Below are 22,840 nucleotides of genomic sequence, written 5' to 3' on the forward strand. Positions count from 1 at the left end.
ACTGAGGAACAAGACTGCATCCAGTCTGAACTCTGTTAAAAACAAATGCTGCCTGAGCACATGCTGGCTTCACCACAGTACCTGTTACAGTCTATTGAAAATGACTGTCTGCCTCCTTCAGTCTGCTTTTGAATTTCAAACGTTTTACAGTCCAGAACAAGTGTGACTCTGCTCCAAATTCAATGTAAAACTGTATCTCATTCATATCCTGTATGCTCTCTGACCCCCAGTAGTCTCAGCCTTCCCTTGTCACGCATCCATAAAGCATTCTAAAACACTCTAGCGGCCCTTTTTTGTTTCGGCAGGCTGGAGGTTAACACAAGCACTACTTGACAGAGAGAGAGGATGGTGGTGCTGGGTGAGGGGAGGGGGGGCAGAGAGGGAAATGAGGTCCAGGCAGTACATCTTTTCTCAGTGGAGGCAGTGGCTGAGAGCACAGCGGTGGGTGTCTGCTGCTGAGCTGTAGGTGAGGATCAGGAGGTGTTTGTTGCCACGGTTCACGAGCAGGGCCCCTTGACAGCCTCGTTTGATGTGGTTGGCCCCTGTCGGCGGCTGGCTCTTTGCACTGGTGTGACAGTCATTGCCGGGTGAGTGACTGTCAATGCCCTGGCCGACAAAAGAGGAGAAGACAGGCATTCATGGGGCCTGATAATGGCCAGGCCGGGACAAGGCTGCCATTCTCATACACTTTGATCATGGGGATTCTTTTGCACACCTTTGTAGGGGCTCCCTATTTGTTTAACAGATGGAGAGAGAGCTTGTTTTTGATGGAGAAACTTCTCCGTGAGATGCTTGTGTTGGTAAATGCATTTGGCATGTGTTTGTGTGCCTGCGTGAGTCTCTTGTGTGCGTCTCTGCATCACTTACAAGGAATTAGTAACCTGTCACCATGTGGAGGGGGGCTGCTTCTTAAGAAACTTCCTTTTGAGGCTCCACTTCTGTGACATCTGGGAATACGTATCACAAGCGGATTGAAAACTTCTGTTAAATTCTGATTAAATCTGCTGTTAAATTATTTATCACTGATACAAACATTAATTATGAAATATTAGTCATCATATAATTCACTTTATATCCATTACTGTCCATTAAAAGACTGACATCAGAGTGATCCACTAGGCCATTACTGGATGCTGTGACTCACACAGCTCTTACAGGATTCCCCCAAACAAGGATGCATCCAATAAATGAGGCTGTTATGATGTCTTAAGATGTGTCATACTTACAAAGTGAGTTCTATTGAAATAGATTGAAAAGAACGATGTATACTTCAAGCTTTAATTATGCTCAACCTCAACATTCAAAAAAAAGCTCCTGCACTGAAAGGAGAGAGAAGAAATGCTGAGTCAGCTGAGATGTAAAAGTGCTTTCCCATCCCTACTGTATACCACCTCCATCCTGTCCTGTCCTCTTCCCCTGCGTCAGATCTCTCAGATTAGCAGTGTGCGGATGTTAAATCACCTCTGACAAGTCACATTTTTCATCAAGCAATATCAGTGGTTTTGATCTCTGCTTGCTATCCTGTGAAGAACTGGGTGGCTGGATCTTTCAGAACTCTCCACAGCATCAGATAGACGACCCACTTATCACACTGCCTCTTACAATAGACAATGGTCACGAAGCAGGATATGCAAAGGGCCATGTTGTCACTGGGGCTGAAGTCTGGGTGATCTGGTCAGTTCCTATAACCACGTCCGGATGTTTGTCAGCCAAGCACAGCACCCAGCTTGAACACTTCAAGCACACCTGTGATGTGGCTAACGCTGCAACACACGCAGCATTGGACGTGCCGAGAGGCTAAATGACAGAACAGTTGAAATTATAGGAATTTACTACCCATGAATATTATGTGTGAGGTAATTTCCTCAAGTGATAAAGAAAAAGTATAATGCTGTATTTCTGGAAACACTTTCCTTTTAAAAAGAGAAAAACAAATAAATACACAGGTCAGCACACTTAAAAGCACTAAGTCATGGGTGATCAGCTGAAATACATCAACAAGAGTGAGAAAGAGAAAGAGGGGACCAAGGACTTAGCAAACAGGGAAAACAATTAATAATAGGGAGCTATTACTGAGGGGATTGTCAGTGCTAGGAGGGAGGTCGGGTTTCAGACCCTTTTGAAGACTTTGATGGTACAAAACAGGCCTCATTATAGAGATATTATCTCTATTCATACACTTACAGAGCCGCTTGGATTCCTGCTGGGACAGATTAGGTTCCCCAACTTGAGTACATCCTCCATGGGTGCCTGGCTCAGAGAGCCCTGTTCTCAGCTCAGGGCACACCCACACAGCATAACTCAACTCAAGTCAGCTCAACAGGGGGATAAAGATCCAGTGTAATCCATGCTCTGCACACAGGCATCATCAGGTATGTGGAGGTACCCAGAGGTCTCATGAAATCGCAGCACCAGACCAGTCATGTTTTTTGATAGTATGGCTCTGCTAATGACAGTAGTGGTCCATGCCTGACCTGACAGAAAATGTCTTTGCAACTATTCCAATTTTGGACAAACATTCATGATCCTCAGAGGATAAATCTCAATAATTTGTCAGAAAATGTGGAACAGTCATGTTCCACCTAGCAAGTAGTATTATCAATTATTAATCCCCCAACCATTTGATTTGTGCCATTTTAGTCAAATGTCTAATTGTATCAATACCTTTGTTTGTAACTAAATACATTTAATTTAAAATGAAACTGTGTTTCATCATTTTATTCAAATCATGAATATCATCATCAAAGAGCTGCTAGCACCAGACGTTTCTGTTTCTGATCGGTCATGAGAAGTTAAGCAGCAGTTTACAGTCTGACTTGATTCTAAACAAAAATGTAGTATTCCTTAGTATTCGCTAAGCCCTTGAAACCTACTAAAATAAATAGTTAAATCCCTATGATTTTGAATGTCAAAAGCCCTTTTAAGATTGTGATTTTGCAACAAGCCATAAGAGATTTACATTTCAGGTTTTGGCGTTTGACGACTTGGTCCCACCATTACACCTCCGTTACATTTACACTGAAGGCGAGACTGCACAGGGGCGTAAATATCCCGCCTTGAACTGACAATGTAAAAAGGCTAAAGACGCTGATGGTAAAATAGAGACAGATTGGACATTACAACATTTAACAAAGAAATACATTATGCTTGTTTCCACAGGAACACTGAGCTCATAGACTTAACATTTGCTTCCAAGACACCACAAAGCAATCTGCCGCCACATCTGACACTCACATGAGGCCCCCTCTTTGTTGTTGACCTCAGGGGCCAATCGGATTTTTGAGAAGTTACAGTACATCCAATGATTGTATGATTTTAATTACAGGGAAATTCGGCAAAGCAAAAAGGACCGGAACATCCCTGGTTTGTTTGCATGTGTTTGTGTGTTTGGCAGAAAGACAAGCGAAACTAAGTTGTCCACCATTACACGAAAGTTAAAATTATTTTACAAAAGAAAGACATAACCAGATACAAGTCAGCGGGGAAAAAAGCATTTTAATTACATCCACGGTGACAATGCAATCCTCTTTCCTACATTGTAATAATATTATCTGACACGACTGGTTGGAATACATTTAAGTTCTTACTGACTTAGTGTTCAAAGTAATGTATCTTGAATATTTGACAAATAAGCAGTTAACTGATTATTTCTTTAAATGTCAGTATATATTTACTGTTCCTTCTAAAAGGATCTTTATCCTAAAAATAAGTTTGTGCTTTTAATTTTGGGACAACAGATTGATTTGTTTGACCGGCCTCTCTACATGACAATTAGGTGATCAAAAAAGTCACAAATTATAATGTAACTTCAATGACTGAATTTTAAAACAATGGCATCTGTTCTTAAGAAATATGACCTACTCAAACAGAAAACACGGCATAATAAATAACCAAGTAACCAATAGTTTCATGCAGCATCATGGGCCTCACATTATACTCTTTATTAAAACATTCTATATTTTTGTGTATTTACAAGCATTGCAGCAGCTGTTAAAACACCTTGTATAACTTTTGGAAATTTGACCTATCACACTGCTGATGGAGACATGGAACCTACAATGCAGCTTAACTCTGTTTACTTTACAACGACTTAGATGTCCTACAAATCATTGTACATGTTGGGATTTTCTTAATGATCTGGAAAAAACCTTCCTACAACACTAACAAGAAAACACATTTTCTTCATCTCTTTCTCTTAATCCCACCAGTTCGTGATGTCCTCATGTCCTTATGTCAGAAAGTTCAGAAGGGTTGTGAGTAAAAGCTATGAAGAACAGAAGACCAGAGAACATTATTAGCCACTGTAGTGTGGTTTAATTGAGGGTGAAAGAGGGAGATTTTTTTTTACGAAGGTCCCAGCATAGATCTATGCTGAAAGTGGCTTTGATGAGGAGCCTGGTGGGCACCAAAGACCAGAACTTAGTGGCAGGAATGGCTTTGGGGGATATGGGGGCTGGAGCTGAGAGCTTGGAGAAAGAGGTGAGTGGTCTTTTTTTCACATTTTTTTTTTTTTTTATGATGTTAGGGTTTAAATAGGGGCTAGGGGGACAGCAAGTCTCTGGGGGCAGTTAACAAGCTAAAGAGTGTGAAGTGACTGTCACCCTCTTTGAGCACATACTTCTCAAACACACTTCTAGAGCCAGAGCCGGACAAGCTTTGCCTCAGGGTGGTACTCGTAATTGAAACAGTGACTCTTTTAAAAGAGAGGCCATTGCCACTGCTAACTAGACAGGCCCAAGAACCTTTGCATTTTCATGAAGAGTCAATCTCTCTTTTTTGGTCGCTGCATTTGCTTGGCCTTATGATGTAAATTGTATCATCTTCCTCGGTCCGAGAAGACGGAATGAATGCACCAACACCTGTTTCATGAATTGTTTTTTCCATCCTCTCAATAAGCTGTCAGACACTCAATTCTCTCTTTTGGAAACCTTTGTTGTGCAGCCAAATACAACAAATGTAGGGGCTTCTTGCTGTTGGGAGGTCACATGTGGATTTCCTGAGCACATTCACAAAACATGTTTGCTGACCGTTATGTGAAAAAATGAGTGCACATCTGTTGTCTGCAGCCAATTCACTATCACTCATGATGTGCAGTAAATGGAGCTAGATACAGCAGGCAGTTAGCTTTGATTGGTACAAAGACAAGAACAGTGGTTCTCAAATGGTCTAACCTCAGGACCCAGTATCAACTCCCTTGGGAAAATTGCGACAAATTCCAGATACTTTTCAACCAATCAGAATGAGTTAATTAAAAAATTTACAGTTTGGAAATCTTGGAACCAAGTGACTATTGTCTGAAGAAGATGAATCCTTTGTGGCCGACAGACAGCATTCCTGGACTTCTACTGTAGCCAGAGGATTTACAGAACTGTTGGACTAGCTACTTGTGACATGAGAGAGGAGTTGAAGTTGAGGGATGATATCTGCGACCAGATTATTATTTGTACAGGAATCTATTTATATAGATCTATAAAAAATTTATTTGTCAGCTGTAGATAGATTATAGTTACTTTGATTACATGTTAACCACTCTTGTTTTCCACACTCACTTACATACAACTGTTTGGTGCTGCGACTTGATTGGTCGGTACTACTCAAAAGTAAAGTCATAAAAAGTAAAGTCATAATATATCTTACACCAAAATCTTTTCTCTGGCCTACAAATGATATTATTATTTGCATCTGTTTGGAAAAAGTAGAAGGAGTAGAAATAGGATTTCTGGTTACTTGCTGTTGCTTAAATTTAAAGACAAGTATGAACAGCAGTTGCTTTCGAATTTTCCAGGGAATTTAGGGGATAGTTTGGTATATTGCTATTTTTATCATAAAACAAAATCATGACTAAGATCACTGACAGACACATAAGTAATAGAGCCTCTTGTTGGCTGGATGGAGGAACAAAGCTTCTGATTGGACATCAGACTAAACTCAAGGCTGCATGGGATGATTAGGTGGACAGCTATTGTTATATTATAACAAGGAAACATTAAGTATTGTACTGTACCTGTTACTTACTGTATAGAGTTTATATAGGAAGATATATTTATATATCTAGACACCAGATAGCCTAGTCGTTATGTCACATGCCCCATGTGCGGAGACTGTGGTCCTCATCACAGCAGCCGTCGGTTCGAAACTGGCCGTCGGTTCAAGTCCGGCCATGGCCCTGGATGCATGTCATCCCCCACTCTTTGCTCCCAACCTTTTCAGCTGTACTAATAAAGGCAAAATGTCATTGCGACTTCTTATAGGGACTGGATAGTGGTATCATGCCTAATTAACTTCAAGCAATAAAAAAAATATACTGCTCACAAACATGTCAAACCTGATATTTTTAAGTATCATTTTTCACGTTATCATCTGAAATAATTATATATCTTAGCTAATGTCAAAGATACAGATTCATCCCTGCTAACTGGAATATATTGGCGGGATTTTTATGTTGATCCTAATCAGGTTCACCGCACAGGTTGTAAAAAACAGACAAGAGTGCAAAAAAGTCACAGAAAAGGGGTTCTTCATTTCCGTCCCGCACTACCACATTAAATAGGAAAGATCAGAGAGGGTGTTTCATTGAAATATTAACAAAGGTGATCAGAAAGTCTCTCAGGCTTCATCTGGACTAACTCCACCGACACTCCTGTAACCTGCTCTGTGTTCGCGACCGCTTGATGATTCAAACCAGGAGCCGTAAAAAAACGGAAAGGCTCCCTTAATGTGCCCCACGTGTCCAGAGAGAAGAAAAGAGAGGCAAAGGTGTCCAGAAAACGTCTCAGGGGTTCAGTCGGCAGCAATGGAGCCCATTTACCCATGTTAATAAAATACACCATTGTCACATTGAGGGGATACAGTAGACGTTATGGGACAAGAAGGGGATTTAACGTTTTTTTAGGTTTATGTGACAAAAAAAAAAAAAAGAAGGGAGGAAAATAGATAATCCTCAGGTGAAAAGCAAATGACTCAGAATAAACTTTTCAGAGAGAGGATAAAATGAGGACGGTGCTTTATGGAGGCTTTTTCATTGTTTGAAATGTTTATGAATGAGTGCCGTGGCCCCACCCTCCCTCCACCCTTCTCCTTTCAAGCCCCTAGATGCTGGCCCTGCCCAGGATAAAATGCAGGACAGCTCAGCCTATGCCTCCACAGAAGAGAGGACTGACTGACTGCACACAGCAGAGCGTGAGGCTGTTCACTCACTGCTTCACTGCCCCGTGCAGGCTGACACACACCCGCTGACTGCCGCTCACTCTGACACTTCCAGGCACACTCTCTCTCTCTCTCTCTCTCTCTCTCTCGCTCTCTCTTTCGCAAACGCACACCAACTCCCTCTCCCTCCCTCACTCTCTTGCTCAATCCCTCTCTCTTTCTCTTAGTGTCACACACTCATACACGCGTGCACTCTCTCACACACACACACGCACACAAACATACAGAGTCACTCATTCAACTCCCTCTCAGCCACGGGTCAGCAGCTCAGACAGACACCTTGTTCCTATTCAGCTGGAAAGCTTAGAGCATCGCAAGGTGCACACACACACACACACATACTTGAATACACACTCACACAGAAACACTTATACACATATAGACACACATGCACATCCTCATACATCCCAGGACTTTATCTCTGGTACAGGAAAGAAGACCTCAGACCAAGGAGGAGAGAAAACAGAGAACAAGGAGGACACCAAAGACAAACTTTTAAAGATGGGTTTGTGACATTACAGCACTCTATGAAAGGACCGGACAAAGAATTGAAAACCAGCTGAAGATGACAACTGGAGAAACTTTGACAAGCTAGTTTCAGTAGGAAGTCCTGCTGCCAACCCAGAGTGAAGATCGGTGACATCTAGAGGGTCTGCTCTGAGAGACATTTCCATCATTTTTCTTTCTAGGACTTGCACCCTCCTGTCATCACCTCCATTGGGGTTGTCTCCCAATCACCAGCATGCCTACAGCTTGCACAAGGTGCACCTTGGGAGTCTGACCCACCATGTGCAGATGGACGCCGTCCCTAGCTCATCTCTGTCCTGAGCCTGCCCTTGGCACCACCTCTCCTGGGCGACCTGTCCCCCTGCCCAGTGCAGCCTCCCTGTGCCTGGCATGCCTCACCCTGCTCCTGGCCACCTCTGGCACTGCCGCAGGGGCCTGTCAGCCCGGGGTAGGGCATGAACCTCTTCAGGTGCTGGCGAGTGGCATCAACTGTTCATGGACTTTGGAAAGGCACACACGCAGTTACAATCACCTGGAGGGCGACGTCCGACTACGGCGGCTCTACTCTGCCAACAAGTTCTTCCTCTGTATTGACAAAACCGGCAAGGTGGACGGCACACGGCGGAAGAACTACGCAGACAGTAAGTAGCCGGCGCAGCTGAGTTCTTTATCTCAAATGGTGTCACTGAGCAGACAGAATCCCCTGTGACGTTTGCACTTTTATTTCTTATAGCTGGACTTTCTTATCTTTTCACTTTTATAGCTGTTCACAGGGATATCCCATTCTATCACTGCTGAGCGTTGTGTGTTGTGTTTGGAGCATGAGAGGCGCGTTGCTAGGTGAAGAGGGAATACCCTTGAGTGGATTAAAGCTCCTCAAAGGGCAGACAGTACGGGAGAGCTGACTTGAGGAGAGATGTTGAGCATCAGTTGCTGATGCTAATTTGGTTTGGAAAAAAAAGCTTCAATGTTAGTGTGGATTAACTTGTCTAAACTTTGCTGAGAGTGCATGCATTGTAGAAGCAGCTGTACATGCTTCTGTAACAAATGCTAACAGCGATTCATGTGTTTTTTTTCATTTGATAAGTCGTGAATAATGCTACTGCAATGCAAAGTGCTACAAAAAGCCTTTTAATGCAGGTTTTTGCTTTGTTTTTCTAGCAATAATACGTCCAGTCTCTTTGTAGAGTCTCTTTTTATTGTTACTCTTCCTTCCCCCTCACTTCGTGCATCATATTAGCATCAGCATTTATTTCCAAAGTGATCACTTTGGTTAGCATGCAACAAAGCAGGCCAATCATATTTTAATTTGCTGCAAAGATTGTAGTCTACACATAATCTGTTGTTAAGGGATACCTTGGAGGTGCCTCTACAGCAGTAGTTCCCAACATTTTTTCCTTGGAGCCCCCCTCCCTACTTGTATCCAAGAAAAGCTGAGCCCCTCAGGACCCACAAGAAAGAAAAAGTGGTACAATGGTGTCAAAAGCTAACATCAACAGGAGAATCCTTAGAGACATATGCCTTTGACTGTATTATTAATGTGACCAACATGATGAATGTTGGTCATGACTTTTTATATAAATGAGTGAGTCAGAGTTTTTCCATACTGCTACTGGGGGCCAGAGTCCAGCTATAGGCCACCGGTCTGTTTCAACTGTTTCAATAAGCTCCAAGCTGCAGACTGGATGACATTTGTTAACCTGTCGGGATTAGTCACCTGACAGAATCTTTAACGCTTTACACAAAGGTAGAAATTCAAGTTGAGATGAATTATGACACTGTTAAATTTGGACCCGCGAGTGTATCCCAGTTGGGGCATTATTCTTGCATATTAGTAGTAATATGTGTCAGCTACCATAACAATATATTTCACCCAGACTTTGCCTGAATTTAACACTTCATATATCATGCTGGAAGACTAGAATAGATCTACTATGGCTGCATGAGGAAGTTTGAAGAGTTGTTCAGACTCTTTGGAAAATAGCGAATGCCAGAGGATTATGAAATGTGTGTTTATTCTTTTTATTGTAGTGTCATTAATGCTAAGGTGTTTACTGTAGCTCTTTATGAAAAGAGCAGCCCCCTTTAATGTAAAGTTCTCATACCATTCAGCCATCATCATCTCATTTCCTTCGGTGGAAAGAACGATCCTCTCTGTGCTCACACAGAGCGAGGGTGTTTACCTGTGTCCTGAGCCGAGCACTGTGCCAAACCTTTGCTCATGTAGAACTTGTGGTCAGTCTGTGGTTGCAATTTACAATGGGGGGGATCTGGTTTAAGGTTGATTTGAGGTCTAGTTCTGTTCCTGTATAAGGGCTACCAATCAGGCTTGAAGCCTCCTGACCCTGACCATTTCTTGATACTGATACGGTTGCCATGCGAGTGGCAGGACAAGCAGGAAGTTGTACATTTTTAATGACATGAGCGCTGACAAAGAAACTGGAGTGCAACATCAGTGTCTCATAAAAAGGACTCATTTAATTTAATTTAATTTGAAACACTTAAAAATATATTGTATGATCTGACATAAACCCTAAAAACAGAGCTTAACGTACGATAGCTGAGCTCAGAATGCTGTCCTGAGCCTTCAGAGCAGCTTCCACAAACTCGACCCGGCAGTCTGCTTGACCCCTCCTCTGTCCTCTGTGTTGCCCTTACACTCTTGTCGACACAGCCACATTACCCCGACAGCTCTTGCCTGCTACACCCAAGCCCCGTCCCTCACCTCCACCCCACTCAGTTTTTCCATCCCCGACTCCCAACTCCCTCTCAGGTGCAAAAACAGTTGGAATTAGTCAACAGGCTCACTGCTAATTGAGGTTGGAAAATATTGTATCAATCCCAGCGGAGCAGGGGCATGGAACAGCTGAGGGAAGAGCTGAAAGGGAGAGAGGCTAAGTTTGAGGGATGGAGGGTTGAAAGGATAAGACAGTGTTAATGGGACATTTTTTTTTTTTTTTTTTAAACAAAACACATATTGTAAAGTATTTTCTTTCTCAATCAGTTGGTTAAAAGAAACATATTTGCTAAGCTGTGGCATGCATAAATATCACACGAAAGTCACACAACATGCCCTGCCACGTTTTTAAGGACTGGCAATAGACACTCTTTAAGTGATGTAATTTAAGACAGTCATCAGCAACAGACAGGACAGGTTGAATGTGTTCAAGTAACATGTTCAAAGAATTCTGAACAAAAAAAAAGTCCTGCCTTGTAAGCACACAAGCAGAACTATACACAAACACACACTCTAACACACACAAACACTAAAGTTTCAAGTATCCATTCCTGAAGTTTGTGATCAGGTTGAAGCGAGTTGTCAGCTTACAGGCCCGTTCTTCATTTGTTAACCAAATCAGAAAGACATGAATCTGATAAGAAAATAACTCTTATCAGTCTACAGCTTGTAAAACTGTATCTAGAAATAGATTGAACTGATGATCAAAGTTTTTAAAAATAGCATCAAAATCGCCACATAGATACAGTGCTTTGAGGCACCAAAGAGTTGGGCCCCAACATGTTTTTCTTTTGACCTATTGCAAAGCAGAAAAGCATTGAGGGGAAAAACACACCCAAGTGTTTAGAAAAGCTCCAGAGGCAGGTACGCATCATATCCGGTCCTGGGTCATCGGTCAGCGCCGGCTCATTAGACAGAGCTGCGACTCAACAGCTGTGTGGGCACACCCAACGACCATCTCATGATCAATTCAAACAGCAAGTCATTGAAGTCAGTAGAGGAAAGGACAAAAATGTATCTTCTACAGCCACTATTATGAAATGCAATCACTACAATGTTGTGGATTTTATGGCTACACATTCTCCAGGTGTTTTTTTACATGCTGCAGTGGATACATTTCTTGAATTGCTTTATGGGCTGTTAAATTGTGGGTGTGTGTGGCTAAACGCATCAAACCTTTGTACAGCCTCCACGTAGTGACAGCCCATTCACCCTTTAGAATTAAGGTGACTTCATCAAGCGGCTTTACAGTACAGAAGTCATTGCAATCATACTAGCATCATTCTGATTCTACAACCGATCTTACATCAAGGGAGTGTTGTGAATGCAAAATTTTCCCTGGTGTGCAACATTTTGCTGTTTTGATGTGAGAGTTTTCCTGGTTCATGTGTGTGTTTGACTTGGATAGGACCCACGGGAAGAAAATCTTCCACCCTGCTGAAAAATGTTGTGGAAATTATTCAAACTTGTTTGAGACAGGGGAAACTGTCACTCGCCAAGGAGAGACTGACTTGGATTTGAAATGGGAAAAGACAAGCAGAGTGCTACAGACAGATGACTAAATCCACCTGAATGTTTTGACAAGTTTGACAGCATTGGCAATTATGGCGATATTACCCTCCACACATTTATAGCTGAAAATGCAACACTGAGTGAACAAAAGTAGAAAATTCTTTAAATGTTACGTTTGACAGATTAATGAATTAGACATTTTGTCTAAAGTATCTAAAGTGGCTACAATAAATTGACTCAAAAAAAAAGTTATTAATGGTTTCAAATAAGTTGTTAGTATTAGGCTACAACGAGAACATTTTAGAATTTGGCTATAATACAGTGGCGGCTGGTGCGTTGTTCTACAGGGTGGGCACAATTTCTCACTGATGGACCAGGATGTTTATCTTAGTTTGTTAGCTTGATGCTAACACATACAGGACTAGAGAATGCCTTTCACTGCCAACAAGAATAAGCATTGCATCGTAATTTTTTTTTTTTTTAAGATTTATTTTTGGGCATTTTGGGCCTTTATTAGAGACATAGGACAGTGGATAGAGTCAGAAATCAGGAAGAAAGAGTGTAGGGAATGGAGCCACAGGTTGGATTCGAACATGGGGCACGCGCTCTAACCACTGCGCCACCAGCGCCCCAAATTGCATTGTAATTTTAACGTAACGTCTGGTGACATAAATTATTTATGTTTCCTCTCGTTTTTGGCTTATCTCTCTTTCTTTCTTTTCTCTCTCTCTCTTCACCATCTGCAGCTGTCTGTCTGTCTAGATCATAGGCGACCGCCTTTATCGCCTATGATCTAGAGCCAGCCCTGATTAGTCATAAGTAGCTGACCTTACAGCTTGCTCTTTACTCACTTTATAATAATAAATAATTGACAGACGACACTGAAGTTAAGCAGAGCCCTGAAATTATATCCTGCTTTATTTTTTAGTTTAGCCTCAAAACAGAAACACAACTTTTCTCCTTCGACAAATCTTTTCTGTGCTGTCTGCTACTTTAAGGTGTCAGAAAGTTTATTTTGTCCTGGCAGTTCTTCGTCCTCGCCATGACTCATCATTAATTCTGCTAGAGCTCAGACAGGGACGTGTGACTGGATCAACAGCACCAGGGGCTGGAGGAGCCAAAGAGGGAAGCACCTGGCTGAAGGAAGTGCTTTGGTGTTTTGAATCCTGAGAATACACATGTTAATGAGGCTAGGAGAAGGGCCGGGGCGTGCTCTGCTCAGTATTGAGGTGGAAATTAAAGGCTAGAGGAGTGCTGGAGTGTTTCCCGTTGCTCATTAGGCATTATATAAGGTCGCCTCTGGGTCGTCTCATCTAAGAGGGGATTCGTGGACATTTTGGATGCCAACAGGAGGGTAAAATCCCACGAATCGTGCATTTATTAGCTATAAGGACATTGCATGAACTCAGCCTGTGGGAGACTGATAAGAATTAAACCTTTGTCAGCTGTTCATAGGCCAAAAAAATGTAATACAACTACACTGGTACGTACATCTTCTTGATCATGTTTAATCTCTTTCTGAAACGCACATACGCTATCACCATCCTGGGAACATTGCAGGACAAGAGTGTCAGTATCACACCAATTAGCTGAGGCTCCCTGGTTTCTGCCACCAGGGTTTGATATCATGAATGGGGCTTAGAAATGTAGCAATTAGTAACTAACAACCTTTAGCAGTCTGGCTGCAGCTCCTCTCTGGGATTTACTGGGTTCATCAGCAGGTTTATAGAGTCTGACTTTGGCTCCAGCAGCCAGTTCTTTAATAGCATCCCACAGTTCTGGACATCCTGTGGGTGTGAAGGGAACACAAAGGAGAAGACTTCACAGTGCCAGTAACCAACTACTGGTAGCTTAAAGCCATTGATAAAAGATGTTCGCAGCGATGTTCTGCAAACCTTCGTAAAGGCAGAGTGACACTGAATACATGGTTTAAGTATCATTTGTTAAATAATGATAGAATGATTAATATTATTATTATATATAATATGACTTTTGGAAAATTATGAAAATGTCAATTAGGGTAAGATAGAGATTTGACCCTAATGAATTTTATATGTGCCCCCCCCCAAAAAAAACATTTTAAGTTCTATTTTCCATTTTTTCCCTTTTTCTTTTATCCAAAAGCTAACTCATCAGAGACAAAAGTCCTGTCGACTTGACATCATATTGAAGGACTGAAACCATTTTAAAATGTAAAATGAGGCTGTGGAGTTGGTCCATATCCTCAATGAGAACACATTATGCATGGTTATAACCATCTGTACCTTTTTAGTGAAAGGTGTAAAATGAGTATTTAGTGAGACAAGCTTACAAAAGTAGGCCAGCTAGTCTCACTCATGTGGCATCACATATTTGAAATCATTCACCAAGCAAAATTCTGACCCTAAAAAAACAGCCAAAACTCACATCTCAGATTGGACAAATATACGCTCCCACATGCACTGACATAATCAGAACATTGGGGAGACAAGTCAAAGATAGCCTCAGTCACAGATAGACCAACATAGATCAATGGTTTTGTTTTGACCCTTTCAATAAAGCCTCTCACCTCCCTGCTCAAACTGAGCCAGACATCATGTCTTGGAAGGTGTTTGACTACTGGCCTAGAAATAAAGAAGCTGAAAGAGAACCCCTGCCGTTGGGAGGAAAAAGAAACAACTTGGCATCACTTAATACAGCCATGGCTGACTGGCTAAAACTAAAGGAATATAAAGGTCTGGTGTAACTTCAGAGCAAAAGGAGCATAGGACTGGGAGGCAATAGTAGCAGGGAGGAAATGCACCTGCTGCCCTAAAGACAGATATCCCTCCCTGAACTATTTTGTCCAAATCATAAAGGAAGCAATAAAAAGCAATAAAATCAGGTGCCTCAGCCTTCCTTCTAGATGATAGTTTGGTAAATCTGGGGCTACCCACCCCTTTTCATGTGATGTTTATTTCAAAGGGACACATGGGGCGATCTGTGGAATTTCAGTAGACTTTAAACTCTTTCTCTCTCAGTCACAAACAACTCTCACACATACACACACAAATAGAAACCAACAACCTGCCCATCAATCCGTGCGGCTAAATATTGACTTGCTGTCAAGCAATCAAGTCATAAAAATCTATTTTTAGAGCTCCTGGCTATGTGTTAGACAGGAACAGTATCTACCAATGACAAATCTGAGGAGAAATGTTGCTGAACTGTACCAACCATGTCCTATCTGCATATATAATAACTTATCACTACAAATTGCTATAAAATATTGCCCAGCACAAAGCCTGAGAGGGTGTCACAAGTCCCATAGTGCAGATAAAACATAGTTTACTATTGTATGAGGAAATATTATGAAGAACAAATTTAAAGAAGACATGTCAGCAGTCCTGAATGCTGTAGTGTCATTCAGCAAAGATCTGGCTTTAATGCTCAGCAAAAACTATTTCTTTTGTTTTTGGTGATTAATGGATGACATGCATTAATGGCACTAGAAAAGAACTTTGGAAATCCACAGAGTCATTAGATACATCCTTTTTTGAACTTGATATGCCAGTAAAGATATCATTGCATTGTATATACTCTAGTTGTTGTATACACTTAAATATACACAATAAACAAATATAGAAAATAAAGGCACCTAAAGAAAAATACTTGCAAGTGAGTCCGATCGGACTTAATGCAGTCTGTTTGCACTTACTGACATTGTCCTCTTTAATAGATCTTTGCTTGTGTTGTACTTACTCTTTGATGTCATCGCTTTGGATCAAAGCGTCTGCTAAATTAATTGTATAATTGTATGACTTGATAAACAGTTATTGGAACATCCAATCTGTTGGATTTATCATATGGGGACCATGGATATCTTTACAAACTTTAATGAAAGTACACCACTAGTTTTCCGGACAAGTCTGCGAAGTAGAGTGCAGAAAAAAAAATCAGGTCACAGACAACAAGGTAGATATGCATACAATATTAACTGAATGCTGTGTTATAACAAATTCACAATGAAATCAGACAATGATTGCCTTAGATTGAGATGAAAATTGTGTAAACATAGATTCATATAATGTGTCAGAATGTGTCCTTCAGGTTTACAACCTCAGAGCTGTTGTCATTTGGAGATTAAAGGTAAGAACTCCTGGTCAGACTGAATAACTGTGCAGATGCTTTGAGACCATATTGTGTCACTTTTCCAACCGCATCACACATCTCTACCCATACCTGTTTTGTATCTGTTCTGGCGAAGTTAATATGAGTGGGATGTGAGTATCGTGTCAGGTCTCTTTGAATGTGTGCACAGTTAGAATGCATGTGCCTGTGTTTATACTTGTGCCATTGAGGGAGCATGAAGTGGAACCTAAACTGAAAAAGATGTGCATTTGCTTTCCCTAATGGGTAATATGAACCAGACGTGCGTGCATGCGTGTGTGCATGTGTGTGTGTGTGAGTGTGTTTAAGCTTGAGTGCACATGGGTGTTTTCCTGTCTGGAACGTCATGCTCCTCATTAGAACACAGAGGGTGGCACAAGGGTTTGCAGTTGAAGCAGGACGGTATTGTCCGGACCAAACATCTGCATGCTCCTGTGTGATTACTTGATTGATGGATGGATCGATTAATTGAAAGGACTTTTTTGTCAGATAAAGTCTAAAATTTGACTTTCATGACAGCAGCTCCATTTACAACATAAATATGAAAGACAAGTAAAGACAAGACACAAAGATACATACATTTGACACATTTAAATCAATAAATAAATATTTGAGGTCTTCAGTTTACTTCTGATCCGGGATTCTGCTCCATTTTCAATTTAAGAATTCACTGTTCAAATGAGCGCTTCAGTCTTGCCTTATTAAAAATTAGACCCTTTATCTCAGATTTGATTATAATGTTTGTTATTCACTGTTTAGAGCATGATTAGGATTGAAAACAATTCTGTTAGGAAGCCTTAACATGTTTTTTTAATAGGTCAGTTCAGTCTCAATGGTTGGCCCACAGTCTTTGAGCAGATTTATTTGGTGGAACAATTTAGCGTATGTGATAATGAGGTTAACAAATTTAGCAGAAAGCTGCTGAGGTGATCATTGATTCATGTTTGCCTATCAGCGTTAGCTGCAGGTGCTGTTTCCAATGAGAGAGTAAAATAAGTAGCCAGTCACGGGAACTTGGTACTTTTTTTAAAGAGCGTTCTAAGAGTTTGTTTAGTTTTAATTAAGACACTCTCGGCGCAACTATTGATTCATCTAAGTCCGTATTGGTCAGTAAAGTGCTAAAAGTTGGCGCTACAGGCAACCAAATTCTACTAGATGGGGCAGGATTTGCCACAAAGGCAACAAAGAAAACAGATGATCATCGCAGAGAAAGTGAATTTTGGTTACAGATCGCCTGGATGTTAATAAATAGTAAGAAAACATTAATGATGATGAAAAAGCAAAGACAGACTGACTGTAATGTGATGTGCATTATTTTTGTAAATATTACCCATGATATTCTCTCTCTTCTATTGCATGATTCAACTTTTCTTTTTGTTGAAAAAGGAAAAGAAAATTCTAATAATCGACACAGTCAAACAGGTATGTCAATACCTGTTGCTTTGCAATACTTTCTAATTTAAAAAAAACACCCAAGAATTGTGATAAAATCAAATCAGCGTATCCCCCCCAGTCCTATTTTACAGTACTGAAGGACACTCAGAATCACTGAAGTACTGAAGTCTATGTAAAAATGTATGTGTGTGTTCGTATACACATATCCCTCACCAACATTATCTTGTTTCTTTAGTTTTATCTGTCTTCCTCTTTCTACCTATCACCATCTCACTTTTCTGCAGTCTCCATTTCACACTGTCCTCCCCTGCAGTGGATAGGATTGGGGTCAGGGCCCTTTGGCCAGTGGAGCAAGTGACAGCTCTGACAGGGCCCTGATTTCACTCTTGTGCCCTCTGTCACCTCCCTGTATGCCCATCTCATTTTAATAATGTAAATATGGGGCAGGCTAAGGCCAGGGAGAATATTCTGTGTCCTGCTGCTCACTCACTGGAACCCCGCTGCACACCTGAGCTCCACATGCACACACTTTGAGTTGGCAGTGTGTTCCAAACTGTCTTGGATTTGTTCGGTTTTCAACTGCTGTTGAATCTGTAACTAAAGGCAAAAACTACTACTTCACTTTGATTTACACTTTGAGTTAGACTTATCGGGGGAACTCACATTAGACAGATCCAAAACAGAGTGTTTAAAATCAAAGAATATATTCTCCTTAGATATTGTTTATCGTATGGGCCAAGAAATACACATGACCCAAAATTCCCAAAATACAACTGTAAAGCATTTTTACCTACTTCTTTCAATCATCTCACCTGCAATATTTAATTCATGACTAAAGCCTAGGTAACTCTATTGATAGTATTGGGTTGGCTTTTTTAAATTACGGGAAGCTCCATCCACAGAAGACAGTTATACAACTGAGCAGAATCTACTCGTGGTAGAATCTGCACCCGTTTACCAACTGGAGAAGATTTGAAACTTCAATGTTTGGTTGGTTTCAGGCACCACTGTAAAATGATGAACCAAGTCACAACGCTGTATTAAAAATAGGAAATGTTTGTTTTGTTGTGATCACGACTCCGAGGTTGGTGCAAATACTATTCACAAGTCCTCACATCGTAATGTCATGGATATATCTCTCATTGTGAGTGTATTTTCTTACCAGTTAAAGCTCTTACCAGTTAATATCAAACTCACTTGCTCACTTGTGCTAATTGGAAAAGCTGGTATAAATATGACTTGAGTGATTTTCAGTATCTATGTTTTGAGTTTTACAAGAAACCAGGGTACATATGAAGGTAGGAAACTGAAAACAAGTTTCTTGTTTCTTGTGATTGCGTTTCCATGCAGACTGGCTGAGGCTGGTATGGACAGCCAACCAAACCAGCCACAGATGCAATACAGCAGCTTACTGCAATTTAGTTACACAGGGGAATGACCTCAGTCTAATGTGGATCCCACCATCCCAGCCGACCCTCCCAGGGCATCAAAGTGCGGGAAACTGCAGAAGCCGTGAGTCACTAAGCTCTTGGTGGGCAGATCTGTTCGTAACTATCTGTGAAACCTTTGATAGCTTGCTGTTTGCTTGTTACGGATGTGATGCATGATTTGGAGGAAGTTTGCCGTCCTTGATTAAAGAAAAACCTCTTTTCTGTCGGTCAGACTGCGGCCCCTCGGTGCCACACAGGCACAGATGAGCACGCTGTGGGCTTCGTTAACCTTTTTCACCTTCGCTATCCCTCACCCTCACTAACACAGGACCTCCATCCAAGCAGTCGCCCTCTCCCTTCAGGTTCTCCTCTAGTGTTACCTTTCTGGGCTTGCCTACCCCCACCGTGCTTGTAAATTGGATGTTTGATCAGCGGAGGGTCTTTGCCTTCTGATTTAGCATCCTGGAGGTCCATAATTAAGTAACTGATGTTCCATTACATCCAATCACAGCTTAGCATGTCCAAGGAAGTTAGTGTTCAGTGGTGTAACTACCATGGACTGCATGCTGACAGGACATGCAGCAACACTAATCACTGATTGATGGGGAGAGTGTGTGTGGTAAAAAAATATTTCAGTACGAGAATTTTTGACCTTTTAACTTAGACACACACACACACTCACACACGCACACACACACAGATCCAGATGCAGATGTGGATGGTGATTCTGGACTATTGGGTCATTCTGTCTGGGGATAAATCAAAAGGGCTAATCTGTCCTGGGAGGGGATGGAGGGTAATTGTTTACATTTGACCCCCAACCTCACAGACTGTGGGAACGCAGCCTTTATCTATCAAACGGTAATTGGCTAATGAAACACTTCCGCAACTCCTCCACTAGATTATCATACATCAATTGGGATTTGGTGAAGCAATGAGTGTGTGTATTAGTGTGAGTGTGGCGGACACAAGTGGCCCAAAAGGCATCCGACTTGGCAAATGTGTATGTGTGTGTTTGAAAGTAGTCTAGAGAAAATGACAGGATGCGGAACTCCCTGTGGCCATCTCCACTGTGTTATCACCAGCATCAGTCCTCTGGTGCCTGCAGCGTACTGATACATTGACAGACCACACATTAAAGGTTGTGTGGTTGCCAGTTTAACTTAAATTAAGGTTTAGAAAAGGATAATGTTATTCAAATGAAATCTTCAGTCCAAGGCAGGGCATCTTGTGTGGCGCTTGATGGCGATGTAGCAGAAGTGTTTGCAACATCTAGCCAAACTCTAAAAATTGCATTCGTATATCACAGCCTAATGTGTGTTTTATTGAATTTTCTCATGTTTTATAGAAGTGATTGTTTTATCATTCATCTGGGCGAAGTCCTGCCCAAATCAATTGAAAGACAAGAAAACCCGGGTGGGGAGGGTTGAGTTGTGGTGGTTGGTGGGGGTAAAAGAAAAAAAAGGCTAAAGTTACGGTGGTGAGACAATGTCTCTGAGGTCCCATCAAGTGAGCCATTCATAGATGCAGGCCTACCAGTTTGTGCAGCCAGGGAGACACTCCGAACGATTGGGGCCCAGGGTGGCCTTGTCTTTTTGTCCCAAGCTGACCCCTGCTCTCCCGCCTGGCCTCTGCGCCCCTCACCTGGCCTGTCCCAGCGCACTGGTAACAGGATACCTGTAATTTGCTCTAATGGCCTTTGAAAGACCTGGCTGGGCTAATCCCTGGAGTGCTTCTCCCAGCAGCACCGTATGAAAGGGGGTGGGGGTAACAGGGGCCGAGTACGAGTCCTGAAAGAGGACTAGCCTCTGGATTGTATGTGGGAGAATGTCACCCCTTGCAGTTGAGGGAGTGCGGGAGTCAGTTTTCAACGGATCACCGCCGTGTGGCTTGTTCACAGGCTTAAAAAAACTGTTTGTAGAAGAGGAGATTCTCTCTCTGGTTTACACCTCCCTCAGTGGCTCAGTCTGACAGGCATGGGAAGCACGCTGGAGACAGGCATGCAAACAAATTTCAGACAGTGAATTTCGAATCGTTTCCAGATTCTTTTTTAAAATTGTGCAAAGTAGTTTTTCACGGATGATATTTGCTCATTCAATAAAAGAGGAGATTGGAATCTGCAGTATTGTAGACAGGCGGAAATGAAGAGAGAGTGGTTTGACTTGAAGTAAGATGCTTAAAATGGCCTTTACTGAAGAGCATGACACTGACAGACGAGGGAATATGATACAGCAGGAGTACATTATCTGGATAAAAGAAGATGAATTCTAAACTTTCAGTAAGGTTAAGAAACACATCGGTTTTAGACAGGCTGCAAGATGCCTCGTTATTTGTCCCTGTGCTCTCAACACCCTTAGTTGAAAAAAGTTAAATTTTGAAGAACATTGCCTGGCTTTCCCATTACACTTCTCCCTCAGCTACCAATCAAAATCAAGCAGGGGCGGGACATCCGTTATCAACTTTGTCAACAACAATGGCGGAGGAGAAGCTGATCCTTTTCCTCACACTGATCTTACATTGGCCAACTGAGACTCATTTTTTTAGTGGCAATTTCAAGGTCTTAAAGTTTGCATGAAACGGAACATTGAAAGTATCGAACTCACATATGAAACAGGATATTACCAGTAACATAAGATATAAAGCTGGATTTACCGTTAGAATGCATTTGATTGTGTCCTTACCCTAACCCTAACCCTAGACGCCAATAAGTACAGGATGTGTCATCAGACCTTTGAAACGTTTTACAAAAAGAGAAATATGGTTGTTTCATGTAAAAATACTCAGATATTGCTTTATTGAAAATTCTTTGGCAGATATTTGAACATTTAACACAGGAACGTTGGATTGGAAACAATAAAATATATTATTAATTTCATGGGGATTTTTAGCTGCTGTTAATGCCAGGATGTGATTCCTGTCCATAATTGTTAACTTTTTCTTTGTAAAATATCCCTAATACCTAATAAATATTAAAATTACTTTCATAGTAGTTCCAGTCTTCTGACTACTCCTAGCACTTTTACCATACATCATATACGTCATATACATCATACGTCATATTCACCCATTCACTCCTCTTTCACACACTGATAAAAGAGGCTGCTACGTAAAGTGCTCAACCGCTGAACAGTACTAATCCATTCACATGCATTCACACAACGCTGGCTGGCGGCCGGAGCGATTTGTGGTTTAGTGTCTTGCGCAAGGACACTATACATGACTGTGGAGCTTGGGGATCAAACCACGTTTGAGAAACAACCAACCCTACAACTGAGACACAGCCAAATTAGGCATACAGAGCAAATGGTCACTAGGGAAGCGGAAGTAGTCTAATACAACTTCTATAAATTAGCAACAGTTAGGGCTCCTGAGAATTACTCTGAAATTGAGGTTGTGGGCTGTCTGCTGGCTGTTAGACGACACAGGCCCCATAGATGTTTGCATGAGAGCAGGGCTGTACCTGGCACAAGTAACCCGAAGCAGAATTTGTTTTGGTCTCCCATTCAAGCTCACAAGACACACAAAATGTATGGTGCCCCAAAATAAAATTAGTGCACTCGATCAAAACCAACTTGATAAAGTTACAGAACTACATCAGGTACAAACCATGCCTTGACATTGTTGACATTTAACAGGAGACATTTAAGAAGAACCAGCATACTCACAGGCGGTACATGAAAAGGTTGCTTTTAGAGAATAGTGAGGTTGTCAGGAGCGAGAGAGGCTGGAGTGGAGGGAACGCTAACTGATTGATCGCATCGTCGTCAGACACGAGCCTGGTGTGAAAAATGTACTTTTCCGCAAACATGTGGTCCTCCATAGTTGATGAAGCCCTAAGCACAGCACATGTCCTGCATGTAGGTAGGGACAAGCCTGCATGAGAAGCTCTTTAATGAGGTCCAATGGCAGTACCTGATGCTAAAAA

General features: G+C 41.7%; 1 protein-coding gene across 1 annotated transcript in view; it reads left to right on the forward strand.

Annotated features, from left to right (window-relative positions):
* The first annotated feature begins 7,141 nt into the window (after positions 1 to 7,141).
* Positions 7,142 to 22,840, forward strand: part of fgf22 (fibroblast growth factor 22) — a 30,527-nt gene continuing 14,828 nt past the window's right edge. Inside the window, exon 1 of the mRNA XM_020632139.3 lies at positions 7,142 to 8,354. Within this exon, the coding sequence (XP_020487795.2) occupies positions 7,994 to 8,354 (361 nt within the window). The 5' untranslated portion in view covers positions 7,142 to 7,993. The remainder of the gene's footprint in view (positions 8,355 to 22,840) is intronic.

This window comes from Labrus bergylta, chromosome 6 (genome assembly GCF_963930695.1).
Source record: "Labrus bergylta chromosome 6, fLabBer1.1, whole genome shotgun sequence".
NCBI classification, from domain to species: Eukaryota; Metazoa; Chordata; class Actinopteri; order Labriformes; family Labridae; genus Labrus; species Labrus bergylta.